General features: G+C 37.5%; 2 protein-coding genes and 2 long non-coding RNA genes across 4 annotated transcripts in view; 3 read left to right on the top strand and 1 right to left on the bottom strand.

Moving 5' to 3' along the window:
• The first annotated feature begins 865 nt into the window (after positions 1–865).
• Positions 866–1570, top strand: LOC124315757. The gene is made up of 3 exons (XR_006911643.1): positions 866–907; positions 1091–1185; positions 1382–1570. It is a non-coding gene; the product is annotated as an uncharacterized LOC124315757 (long non-coding RNA).
• A 3348-nt stretch (positions 1571–4918) lies between these two features.
• On the top strand, positions 4919–11802 carry LOC124315659 (complexin-like). The gene is made up of 6 exons (XM_046781467.1): positions 4919–5095; positions 5593–5741; positions 7616–7782; positions 8187–8350; positions 11049–11184; positions 11316–11802. The coding sequence occupies exons 3-6, from the start codon at positions 7728–7730 to the stop codon at positions 11387–11389; spliced, it is 429 nt and encodes a 142-aa protein (XP_046637423.1). The 5' UTR covers positions 4919–5095; positions 5593–5741; positions 7616–7727; the 3' UTR covers positions 11390–11802.
• The window catches only part of LOC124315823, an 18653-nt gene continuing 10054 nt past the window's right edge, over positions 5129–13727 (bottom strand). Inside the window, exons 2-3 of the long non-coding RNA XR_006911718.1 lie at positions 10935–10941; positions 5129–5210 (exon numbers count right to left, since the gene is read on the bottom strand). This is a non-coding gene — a long non-coding RNA (uncharacterized LOC124315823). The remainder of the gene's footprint in view (positions 5211–10934; positions 10942–13727) is intronic.
• The window catches only part of LOC124315686 (cullin-1-like), a 21115-nt gene continuing 19248 nt past the window's right edge, over positions 11861–13727 (top strand). The window contains exon 1 of the mRNA XM_046781506.1: positions 11861–12474. The gene's annotated coding sequence lies outside the window, so the exon portion shown is untranslated. The remainder of the gene's footprint in view (positions 12475–13727) is intronic.

Genomic DNA, 13727 nt, shown 5'->3' with positions numbered 1-13727 from the left:
AGAAAAGGGAAGCCATCATCATCGTAATCAGTTGGCTATTCATCATCGGGAGCTGCTTGTTAACATTGCATAGCGCATCCTGCTGCTGTTGGTGACCTTGATTGTTAATAAGAAAATCCTTTGCTGGAATCCCGTTAATATAAAAGTCCAATGTGCTGCTGCCCAGCACCAAATTACAAATTGATGCTGTTGCTGGGATGCTGGCCATATCACAACGCGCAGCAGCAGCACATACATCAAAGAAATAGAATAGAACATAATATAGTTAGTTGAAAAGCCCTGTAATCCTCGATCACTATATAGCTAATAAATGATCATAAATGTATACTATAACAAAACAGAACTTTGAAATTATATACAAGTGCAATTAAGTCACACAAATTGTCGATAATTAGGCTCGCTTGCTCATTATATACTATGTACTTAATATCTTTCATTCCCTCTTGGCTTCCAAGAGGGTCCTGGGGGGGATGTTATTATGGCGGGTTTTCAGACCATTTGCGGGTTTTGTGCAAATTTTTATTTGGATCTTGTCCGTCCAGGGTGGGCTTAATCAAATTGGTTAATTTGTTGAACAATTATATGTATACTCAAAACAAATGGTATTAGATTTCAACTAAAACTTATTCCCTCAACTTATTCCCTTATCGTTTTTGAGCGGTTTGGATTTATTATTTTTAATTATTAATTTTAATAAATTTATTTTGAGGGCGGAGTTTGATTTTTTATCATTTCTAATTTCTATCGATATCTTATAATCCAAGCGTGGTGATTAGACGAAAATTGGACAAGTGTAGTCTGCTCTCGCCGAGTTAAAAATTTAGAAAAAATTAGTGACAAAGTTCCAGACCAGTTTTAAATTCTTAGAGATTTATTTGTTTTTGATAACCGTCATACTCTTTAGCGGGTAAATAAAACTAAAAATACCAATTATAGAATGATTGTGGGAGCTACAGAAGAGACCTGTTTCAAATTTGGGAAATGTTACTTCCTAACGACTAGCATTTAGTCATTTACCATGTGATTGCCCCATTGCCCTGACGATGCATTGCAGTTGGTTTGTACTAAAAAACCTTTTTAGTTTTTGCAGATTCGAGGCCAGAGTCAGCCATCATAACCACTCAATATGCAAGTTTGGCTTGTGCTGGGATTGAGCAGCATGTCACCAGAAGTCTCATCGCTTGGGTAATGATTTTCGTTACTGTTATTGACCTGTGACCTACTAGATATTTTAATGCTACATTACCTACATAAATGCAGTGTAAACCTTTCATTCTCCCATTTATTAACAATTAGGATTAACCCAGTGTAATTTTCAACTTTTCCTGACTTGTTGTTTCAGTCAATATTTTGTCGTAACCCATTTTCTATTTTTATTTAGACAAGCAGCATCCCTCTTGATTGGAGAAACTACCGATGTCGGCCGAGTTATGGATCTCCCTTTTCACCTTTCAATGTCCTCGTGTACACCCATGTGAGTGTGGGTGTATTCACGAGGACACCCTTTTTACCCTATCCCGTATTTAACTCTTCAGCGGATGGATGGAGCAACTGTGGATGCCTGGCTGTATTTCCCAGGCTAAAAGGTGGGCAAAATTGATCTCTATTCTTCCTTTTGGAAAATTTTGAGTGGCGTTGATTATAAATCGTTACGTATAGTCACAGAGTATTTCTGAGGCGGAGTTTATTCCTGATGAGCTAGGCAAACAGTTACATAACTGTTTTCTCTCCCCGTTTTTGTTTTTTCCCAGTGAGGGTTTACTAAAATTCTCATTTGTCGAACGACTTCAGAACAGGCATGTTTTTGCACCTCACCACTTTTTCTTTAACTTTCACATTAAAATGTTTGAACTTGTTATCTATACGGTCTTATTTATCTTATTATTGGTCATTTATTAAACATTTAATCCAATTGCTGCTGCCATCGTCTGCTGTTGGAAAAGGGCGAGTCCATGGCAATCATAATTCGATGTCCAGAACTATATTATTATTATACAGCGTATATATTCAACGCGAGCTTTTGTAATGCGAATCATCAGGTTCTTTATGCTGTGATGTTCTATGATGAAAGAGACGGTAAATAGGACACAGGACGGCGAGTGCTTTAATATAGCGCCAGAGGACTGCCTGCTGTGTTGCATGATGATCAGATGATGATTTCAGCTGCCTATATTATATAGACGATAGCAGAGTTGGGAGTCGCTCACTGATTTGAGAGCGCGCTCAGCGCTCTTCGCTCAGTGCTGAAAAGTGAGCGGCGCTCAGCTCGCGCTCGCCAAAAAAAAAGTGAGCGCGCTCGCGCTCGCCGCTCACATACAAAAAAATTTCATTTTGAATTCTGTATATTTCCGTCTTCATGTAGCATTACAACTGCATTACTTCTTACTTAGAGATGAATTCTACTGGTTCTTATCGGAATTCCCGTTTTTTTTTCAAAAAAACTAATTTGTCAAAAGTGGCAAAAGATCTGAGATGATGTGATTCTGACATTCTGTATAAGAAAAAGAATTATAGCCGATTTTGAATCGTCATCTAACTCATCTTTCAAGTTTAATTGCAAAATTCTTACCAGCAGTATCAAATTGTCAAACTGTTTTTGTGTTTTTATTTGCTTACATTTCGAAGCACTTGAAATCAAGTGCTGATCTAGCTTACTTTGAAAGACATTCCCTTTTCCAGCAATATCAGCATTAGCATTGCATTACTATTGTTTCCATCTTTGATTTTCTCTTCACACAATCGTTCAAAATTATCCATAGTCTTGAAGCCTCGTCTGAGTGAGAGTATTCATTTGGAAATATTCCGTCATCCAATTAGTTTTAAATATTGACCGCTAGATGACGTTGCAGTCATTGAGCTTCCGCTCAGGAGGTCTTCGCTCGCGCTCACCATTTTTCAGTTTGAGCGATTTCGCTCGCCGCTCTGAGCGGCGCTCAGAGCGCGCTCACGAAAAGAGCGCGCTACCCCCAACTCTGGACGATAGGGTTTTGTATTGTAATGATGGTTGGTGGGACAAACATAGCGTAGAAGTTTGTTTTCTCTTTCATAAATAAATGTTAAGCTGCTGATGGTCATGTTATAGGCGAGGTTATAGGCAACTGTCGGATGCATTTGTAGGCATTTGTGTTAAAGGCTTATATTTTTGATCCAATTCCAGCATGTTTATTAGACTTATATTTCAGCTGCTGGGGATATATGTGTTATATACTGCGGTTATTTTATATGTGCGTTTGCCTTTATACATGCATGTAGTACATTTGTGGGTTTGATGGAAAAGGAAATGATGCTGCTCTTGCTGTCGCCCTCACTTTTGATTTGCAACGTGACATTTTGACACGATTGAAATGGGGGTGGATGGCCACCGGCGTCTTCCATCATCGCGGGGGCTGTTGTCACATCTATATAATATTTCGTGTAAATGTGATGAAATAGCACTCAAAGAATAACATTTTTTTATTGCCATTTTTACGTCTTATAAGGTCAAGATAAAATACGATCAAAGGGTTTTTTTTAAATGTTGAACCTATTATAGGCCTAGATAACAGTTTGGGTATTATAAAGGAAATAGAAAAATGTCTTGTACATTTTTAAACATTTGATTCTTCTTTTTAAAATCGAGATTGCATTTCTATCGATCACCGAAACGAATTGCACAGCACAAGAAATTTAGAAATATTCAAAATAAATTGATGCGCCCCTTTATATGTACCAGTAGGACTGATCGATGAAGCATATAGAGAAAAAGAAGGCAGAAAAAGAATATTATTATATAAGTATATAGGCCTATATAATAACGCCCCTCCATTTGAATTCGGTCGCATCAGTTTTATATTTAGACATTACATATAAAAGATGTTTCTTTTCTTTTCTTTCGTGAAGAAATAAGACACAGCAGCAGCTGGCATAATCTTCAAATGGCACCAGATGTCACTCGTTTTTACACACAACACCGCTGTCTGTGTGCGTTATATATTCAAATGTAGGATAGTATACATACGCACGTAGATCCTTTTCTGTTTGGACCAAAAAAAAAAGAGGAGAACGTGACACCAATCAGCCGATATAATAGACGTAGCACATACATACGATCCCCAAAATAAAATATAATTGATATCTTCTCAAATGTCTTGTGTATATTATCATAGGCCTATCTAAAAGTTCTTAAAAATGATGTAAATCGAACTCATCTTTATATCGAATCAAATTAATGTCATCTGTATTGTATAGGCCTATAATAATCTAAAAGATAATATGCTATAGGGGTGTCGAATCGAATAATAATATCGTGAGCAGGAACTATGCGGTCTCGGTTCTTCCAGCAGCATTTGATTACATTCAAAAAGAGCTTAGGAAAATAATAATATATAAGGGTATATAAAATAAATGTACAACATGTGTACAGCTAAGAAGAAATGGTGTTGAAATCTATATAGGAAACACGTTGGCGGTGGCGCTGTTTCCTGCACAGCAGCAGCAGCAGCATGTGATGTGCATATATGAGGACAGCACAGCAAGGGCAGATCAATATTTGAGAGTCCGGGGATCCCTTTATATATGCTGCTGCTGCTGTATATACGTCACAGCGTACAGGAAATATATTCGGGAGCGGCGGCGGCGGCGCCGGCGCTCGTGAAAATATCAGGCGCGCATCCTCCCATAACAACCCCCATCCAAAACCACCCACCCATCATAGCGTTAGAGAGTCAAACTGCTGTGCTGGCCCCTCGAGTTTATTTTTATTTTTCACGAAAAAATAAAAAAAAAAAATGTTGGTGGGTGGTGGCGAAGGATTTTTATATATCAAAACCCCCCACCACCCACTGGGTGATTTAAGAGAGAGAGAGATATAGGACTTGATAGCCACACACACAGGGGGCAGCACAGAGAAATTGCCATAGCCAAAAGTCTGGTCCTCGTTGTGGGTTATCTCCAGTGCAGTTTCGGATCTCGAGCCATCGACTTGTGTCCGCCCCTGTTTTTCTTATTTCATTAGACAAATAAATCGAATCCCCCCCCCCCCCCGTCATCAGTTTCTCAATAGTACACACACATCTCTGTCTCTCTCTCTCTCTTTCTCTCTCTCTCTGCAATTTCGGTAGTAGTTTTCTATCGTTCTTAATTCAAACATCACATTTCTCTGAATTCTATTCGTTATAGACAACATTCCAGATATATCTCTGCTGGCTGAAGGAATTTGCCAATCGATTGTGCTGTGTGCTGTCATATAGTTTTCTCAAACCAAATTTTTAAGAATCAATTTTAAGACATTTTTCCTACATGTCGATTCACTGCCAAATTCCAGTTTCTTATTGCTGAGGGACGTTTAATAAGTTTCAATGTTGGATGGGGCAAAAAGATTTGATTTGTATTATATAGCACATGTGCTATATAGATACTATTGCTCCTGCTGCTGCTGTGTATAATGTGCTGTGTGTAGTGCTGGTTGGTTGAGAGCTCAGATTCTCTCCTATACTTTTATAGAATATTCGTCACGCGTCATTTATATATCCGCGCGTTCCTGGTCTTTTGTTTTTCTCGATTGTAACTTTCTCTTTTCTCTCTCTTTTTCTGTCCTCTTTTTGATTGATTCAGTTTTTTCCATATTCCTTTCTTCTTCTTTTCCTTCCTATATCTTCTTCCTCTTCCCCCCGACCCTCCTCCTTCCTTCAGTGCGTGCGACCAATCAAAACTTATCGGCTCCTGTGGAATTCCTTTTGATTCGAATCAACCCAAATATAAAGGTAAGACAATCAACGCGAAGAAACCCATTATTTTATAGATTAGTTATTTACGTGTCTAGATTTTGATACCGGAAGTGGAATAGTGTTGAAAGTGCGCCGGTAGATGTCGCAAGTGTGAACCAATCGGCATTAAAAAAAAGAACCGGAAATGTCATAATAATAATAAGAATTGTAATAATACTCGAAAAGATGCTGTTTAGCTGTTTATTTGTGTATGTAAATTTGCCGGTAGACAGAATGCGGCAAGTTTGTCTTTGTACTGCTGTGTGCTGATGACCTACAGAGTTATTTCTGGGTTCTTTTGCTGATGTGAAAGAGAAATAAGACAGTGCACTTTAACGGCGTCTCTCTCACCACTAATTCAATATACGAAAGTCTACAGTTCATATTGAGCTCGGTTCTATAATACAAGTGCAACGTGCACTATAGAGCGGAGAGCGTGCCGGGACTTGACCTGCGCCGGCCTTGTATTAGACTATATATAGAATGAACTTGTATGTATAGTCTAACTTATAGGTACGTCTCTATTAGTGTATAATACACAATGCCCCCCAGCACGGTGCTGCATGGTTCTCTTTGGCTGGAGATGCGTGATGTCTGATGTACTGATGGCATCTAATCCAATTAGTTTATACATCAATAGATATTATTTAGAAAGAAGCGTGTGGTAGAGCACGGCGACATTTCCAGCAGACTATATAATATAATACAAATAAGAATATCATCAATTATATTAATGTTGTTAGACCAGCAGTCTGATGGTCGTGAAAGCTGCTGGACAGTATAGCGGCCTGATGATCAATCTATTGACAATGTAATAATAGCTGGACAATTTTCCCATCATACATATATTCAAGGATCGATATTGCTTCTCAACCGACAAAGTGTTGTCCCCTATATAACATTTGAAATGTAGTTAGTCTAAACCTTAAATGTACTATATATCACGATATATATGGCCGGGGGGAGCGACTCTCTCGGCTGCTGAGCGCGTGCACACGAACTCGTGATCTCTCACGTATCTTATATATTCCCACCAGCAGCACAGCAGCTATATAGCAGCTCTACATATATACGAGACGATCAATGTTATACATAGCACGCGGTATACTATGTACAAAGTCTCCCCCGTGTCCTTCATCATCTATATAACACGGAGAAAGGGGAATCACGCAATGTTCGTTTTTTTCTCTCTCTCTCTCCAACGATTCCCGTTCAATTGCTACACTGATGCTGCTGTATTATATGTGTAGCATACAATACTATATTCTATAGACTTGTGTGTGTGTAATATCCTAACAGTTGATCACGCGATATGTGGCTCCTTAATATCCTTATCAAAGTTAACCCTATATTATAATACGAGAAAATCTAGAAAAACTTTAAAGGAATAGATATAAGCCGGATGTGCTATATACTGCTGCTAGTATACGGCGGTATTGATTCTCTCGACGCTGCTGGGCTGCCTCAATCCTCAGCAGGAGCGGAACACAAGCAGGAAATGTCTGTGCTGGGCTGCCTATACCCCGTTTTTCCTTTTTCTTTTTTGGCAGCTCCTTTATATAATACGAGCTGTATGAGAGCTGAGAGACACGGCGCTAATCAAATCTAAAGGAATGCTGCTGCATTTCTAGATATTATTTATTATATTAAGGCCAATATTAAATATCTAAATATTCGATTTCCTTTCTTTAGCACGTTTTTGTGTATCCCAGTAGACGTGTGTAATATTATATGCATCCGCTTTAGAGTTATTACAGAGACTGAGATTGAGTTATGATGCGCGTATAAATAAAATGGTTGCTGCTGCTGACTGATTGAATTGATCTATTGTTTATGCAATCATTTTCTCTTGTTATTTTGTGTACACACAGGAGTCTTTGATTGGATATATAAATACAAGGAGGATCGACGTCGTTGGTTGTGTGCTGTGCTGCTGCCTGAATCTCCCACTGCTCAGCTGATTCAATATAAATACAAATCATCATGGCGGCTTTCGTTGCCAAACAAATGCTGGGCAGCAAAATGAACGCCGTTAAAGGTATTTATAAGTATATTAATCATTATAGTTAGGCTATATTATTTTCCTATATAATATTGTAGGCCTATTGATCTATTATACCAATAATATAGTCGTGATTTATTTATATTCACAAGAAACGTTTTACATGGAAAACAACATTTAACAACATAAAACGTGATAGCCTGCAGGCAGGAAATGCCTTCAGCCATATCAAAATGGCTCTACGTTTTATTTTAAAGTTTATTCTCAATATAACGCATCACGATGTTATCTCCTTAACCTATAAATAGGTCTACATATATTTCTTATGTACTATGTATAAAGCCTATATATCCGATGATGTATGTAACTTATTTATCAAAGTTGATCGGTCATCTATATGCAATTTCATGCATTTACTCTTATTATGATGATGATATAAGGTCTGGGAGGCAACGACAGCGAGGACGGCGACACCAAAGACAAGGACGACGAGGCCGAGCGTGAGCGATTGGAGGCCATCAAGGAAGCCGAGGATCGCCGCAAGGAGAAGCACCGCAAAATGGAAGTGGAACGTGAGAACATGAGACAGGATATCCGCGACAAGGTAAATATACTATCAACAATATCACACTGCTATATTTTATCACATCAAAAGAGAGGCAGTTAGATAGCCTGTATATTTATTATTATGTAATATGTACAACAGCGCAGTGCAGCAGAGCAAAACGCGTGCAAACATTTATTTAAATCTACACACAAAATAAATAGTATCACTGATGTCTCTCTGATGTACAGAAAGAAAAGGAACAAAAAAAGTTATATTAGAATATTTATATATCTAATATAAAATAGTAAATAAATATTTATAGTTAGATTGTGTGTAGACTGACGAGAATAGAGCGTGACGTGAACATGTGCATCGTTTTTAGATTTTGATCTGAGACACAAGTTTTGTTCTGTGCTGGGGTGACACAGAAACAAAAAAGTTTCTTGCTGATGTGTGTGTGTGTCCTATATCGATTTAAGATATATATAGGATAATATTATATAAAATGCGGCCGGGATTAAATCCAGCAAAAATTCCGATCAATTTATATACAGACAGCACACATGTATGAAAAGGATCTATAAATCCCCAAAGCACCAGTATATGTATGTCATGGTTTTGTCCATTGTCCAGCATAGTTCAAGTCAAAACTTTTGAGACATAATAGGCAAAGACCCATTAGTTCATTTGGCATCAGCAAACGATACAATAGAGGAATAGATATTACAGTATACATATACTTCAAGAGCTATTGTTTCTTTTCGCGGCCACCATTATACATGTATCAAAAGCCTTTTGCTTGCTGCTGCACATTGCGAGAAACCACCAGGACAAATCTCCAAAGTCACTAACGTGAAAAAAGGAAAGTTTCAAATGTCTGAGCGACAGCAGCAGCAGCAGAGCCAAATCTAAAAGTCTGCGATAATATAAAAGTCGTCATCCCCCCCTATACTATATAGCAAAGAAAAGCTTTGATCTCGTGGGGTGCAAATCACTTTTTATACACAGAAAAGTCGTCGTCGTCGTCGACTCTTTTTCGTCCGGGAATAAAAATAAGAAAGAGAAAAAAAGAAATCCCTTTGAAAATCCTTGTGATGTTGTGTGTGGGGGGGATCAAGGGGGAGATGACAGCAGCAGCGCGTCCTAAAGAATAGAAACTTTTTCGACATCTCCACACACACATAGTCTAGGAATTCCATGCTTATATGTATGCTATAGCTGGCTTGGGGTCTTATATATGACTATCAAATTTTAATTCCATCAGTAGAAGAGAAGCAGACGAGCTGCTGCTGCTGCTGCTCTTGTATGATGGCCTTTTGTGTGAGACTGGCAGAATTCCAAGATGATTTCAACTTAAATCCCCACCCTTCTTTTTCTGGCAGAAGAAGAAGCTGGGCAGCAGCTATAAAGCCAAAAAAGGGAATATAAACAAGGAGAGCTAGATAGCCAGCCACAGAAAGGAAAAAGAAAATGGCCAGCAAAAGATATATATCTCTGCTGATGCTGGAAACGAGACGCGGAAAAAGAGAGAAGCGTTCCGGTCCGTTGCAGCTGAGATATATAGTAGCACACACGAACGAAGGGGAGAGAGAACAGCATACATATATACTATATATCTTGGGATAGATAAAACTGGGCAGCAGCAGCAGCAGCAGAGCTATATATAATATCGATCGCCGCTTAGATATATATACAGAAGCAGATAAATGTATATAATACAGTTAAATAAATACATTTTGGTTCGTTAAACACAATGTGTATATAGTATATAGTATATATATATATATAAGGATTTGGACAGTAAAGAAAACAAAAGGCTCGAAATGTTCCAATAAAAAAGAACACACACAGCAGCCTCCATAAAGTGCTTCTATTATATCCTGCTGTGTGCTGTGTGCATTGTCCTAGATACTTAAACTTAACCAAAATATCAAATAATCCATTTTGGGGCTATATGAAGGGTGTTGTGGGGAAGGAGATGACAAGAAAAAGTTAAGAAAGAATCCATATTTTTCCCACACACACACAACTTTCTTCTGTGTATAAATGCCCAGTAAAGCAGCCAGAAAGCCGGGCACCGCCCATATATATTGCTGCTGCCCAGCAGCGAGACGAGGGGGATCGATAATTCCTCGGTCGTCGCTTGTGTTCAATCGATTTATCACTGTGCAATAGCCCTCCCAGCTCACATAATACAATGGGGGAGTTCCAACAGCATAAGCAGCAGCAGCAGGCTAAATCGTCTTCAGTTCAATTGGATGTCCTTGTATAAACTTTTGTTTCAGCACAGCCGGTCAGATATAAGGAAAAAATAAAAAGACTTTTATTTTTCTTATTGGTTGATGATTGTATAGACATATAAAATATAACGCTGGCTGCTGCTGCTGGATCGATGAGTAGTATGTAGTCGGCCATGACTGTGATGGTGCTGGATGGGGATCAATGCGTGTCTCGACGTGAATTGTGTTTTATTTTTTCCCTTCTTTTGTTTTATCGTGTACAACTCTATTAGCCGTCTGGGACGTCTTTTAGAGAGTTGTTTAGATGTTTGACCGCAGGCGATTGATTATTGCCGATGGCGTTTTACCCGCAGGCAGCAGCAGCGGCACTCTATTGGCTCGCTTATAATTGGCTACTGGACTTTAGATCTATATAATAGCGCATCGCCATCACAGTCTTTAAATGCCTTTTATATAATATTACATATAGAAATGTGATTAGATGATTCTATTATTATTGTTATATTGTCGGGCAGTACAATATCAAGAAAAAGGAAGAAGCTCCTGAAGCCGAGACTCAAAAGGAGCCGGACAATCCGCTGATGCGCAAGAAGAAGACGCCCGAGGAATTGGCCAAAGAAGCCGAAGAAGCCGACCAGGACGAATTGACAAGTATATAATATATAATAAATAATGCATTGAAATCTTTTTTAAATTTTAAATGAATTTAATTTTAATTTTTTATTTAAAATTTAATTATAAAATAATTTATCAATTAATAAAAATTTATCAATTTTTCGTAGAATTGAAGAACACGCTGGAGACCCAGGTGAACGAGTGGAAGTCGCAGATCGAGAGCAAGTGCGTCGTTCAGTGAGGAATAAAAAGCCCCACCTACTCTACACACCACATGTAACTTCCTCCTCTTATATGATATAAAACATTCAAATGATAAGAAATTGATGCCCCTAATCAGCCCCAAAGAAATAACAAAAAATAATTTCCATCCCACCCAAAAAAACCAAAATATCGAACTTCATCTATAGCAGAGACGAGGGATAACTTATTAGCTAGGCTATCCAAAAATATTTTAATCGACACACAAACGATACGACAGCAAATTATATTCCAATGGTGTCATTTTTTATTCAATTGAATTTGGGTGGGTATAGGCGATTCCTCCAGCGAAGCAACGACGAGCTAAACTATGCAAAAACATTAAAATATAAAAGAGAAAAAGGGCAAACAAAAATAAAACCAAAACAATTTTGGGGCGTCAAAAAAAAAATTAAAGTTTTTTTTTTTTAAATTCAATTTACCAACCAAAAAAAATTCTTTTTATACACACGTGAAAAAAAAATTCCCAAAAATTTCCCATTCCCCCAAAAAAAGTATTCCATCTCGAGTGAGAAAAAAAAAAATAAAAACCCACAAAAAAACATTTTTTTTTTAATTAAAAGAAAAATGAATTAGTTAAGTTTTGAATTCCGTTCCATGTAATTTTTTATATTATATATATCCTCGTTGTTGTTGTTGGTTGTTGTTGGTTGTATATGTGCTCTGCTGCTGCTGCTCTGGATGCCCGCTGTGAGAGTAAACATATATGATAATAATATTTCAAAAAAAGAAATGAGATGAAAGAAAAACAAAAAAAATATTCCACACACTGTTGTTCTGTTCGCGATATATTACACTCTTGTTTGTAGATTCTTCTCTGTTGCCCCCCTCCCCTCCCCCCATCATATTATTATTATTATCAAAAAAAGGAGAAAGAAAGAAGAGAGAGAGAGTTTATTATATAGGCCCAAGTATTATTATGTATACAGCAATTATCATTTAATAGGCTCTCTATATCATTTGATATATATTATAACCCCATCTCAACAACAAACAAACAACCCCCCTCCCCCACAAACCAACCAATTCGAAAATATATAACAACAACAAAAAAAAAACTAGTCATGTGTGTGCTGTGTAATTGTGTGTGTCTGTGTGTGTTTTACACCGCGCCTGCTGTTATTATATATATTTAAAAAACAAAAAACAAACAAAAAAATTACTCATTCCATTGTAGAGATTCTTTTTCTTTTGAATTGATGTATATTTCGCGCGCTATATTTATGATGATTATACGTGCGCATTTGTCGCGCACGTGTTTCATCAATATTTGCCCGAGTTATATATATTTTGAAAGAAGATATAAGAAGAAAAGATGGGATGACAAAATTTTTTCTGAAAAATCCAACGATCCGACGTAGCCTTTATTGTATAGTGTCATCGCATTTATCGTCATTATTATTATTATTATCTTTCCATTCCTCTCTCTCTCTCTTATCTTTATAATCTTGACATTATTATTCTTTTCATTGTTGTCCCCATTCTCTCTCTCTAACTCTCTCTCTGTCTTGGGTTTCAATATAATTTCAACAAATCAAACCATGTCGCTTCTTATTAATGATTCAATTATTATTACATAAATTAAGGAGGATAAATAACCTCGTTTTCTTTTTAAATATAATTTAAAATTTAAAATGAGCTGCTGTAGACGAGATACAGGGCGGCTGCTGGAACTATATTCACGCGGGAGTTGTTACATTAAAAAAAGGGAAATAAAAAATAAAAAGTTCTGCCGCTGATCATCACCGCAAGCGCGTCATCCCAAACGAAACTTTTTATTTTTTCGCGGCTAATTGACAGAGTGCCGATGAGATGCGTGAGGTGGGCAGCCGGGGCACGTTATAGTTCCATTAACAAAGCTCATCCATATATCAATTGAAAAGAAAGTCTCGTATATAAAAAAGTTCACGACGTGTAGCCTATATACTAGATGAGGCTGTATATAATAAATATAAATCTTAATTTCTAATTGAATTTCGCGCTCTGCTGCGTGTATGCCCCTTTTTATTCTGATCGATCATGGATATTATACAGCCCACACTGCTGCTGCTGATGATCGCCCGCAGAATAGATCATCACACATTTCCCATATATTAATAATATCTATAGCCTACAAGTAGACGATTATAGCCCCCGCCCATCACATCAATTGTTTAATTGGAAGATTTTCTTGGTGGATTTCCGTGAAATTTCACGGTTGGTTGGCAATGGATATATAGGCCGCAAACAAATCACCGACAATATCGATTTTTATTATATATATACAGCAGATTAGAGTTACATCATCTTCTATATAAAGAGATAATATTATAGATATA

This window comes from Daphnia pulicaria, chromosome 11, assembly GCF_021234035.1.
Source record: "Daphnia pulicaria isolate SC F1-1A chromosome 11, SC_F0-13Bv2, whole genome shotgun sequence".
Lineage (NCBI taxonomy): Eukaryota > Metazoa > Arthropoda > Branchiopoda > Diplostraca > Daphniidae > Daphnia > Daphnia pulicaria.
This window is presented reverse-complemented; position numbering and strand designations above follow the sequence as displayed.

Bases quoted from the DNA above. Each gene is read 5' to 3' on its own strand.
- LOC124315659 (XM_046781467.1), top strand. From the start codon at position 7,728: ATGGCGGCTTTCGTTGCCAAACAAATGCTGGGCAGCAAAATGAACGCC. The intron at 7,783-8,186 runs GTATTTATAAGT...TGATGATATAAG, and splicing joins CAAAATGAACGCCGTTAAAG to GTCTGGGAGGCAACGACAGC. The intron at 8,351-11,048 runs GTAAATATACTA...ATTGTCGGGCAG, and splicing joins GACAGGATATCCGCGACAAG to TACAATATCAAGAAAAAGGA.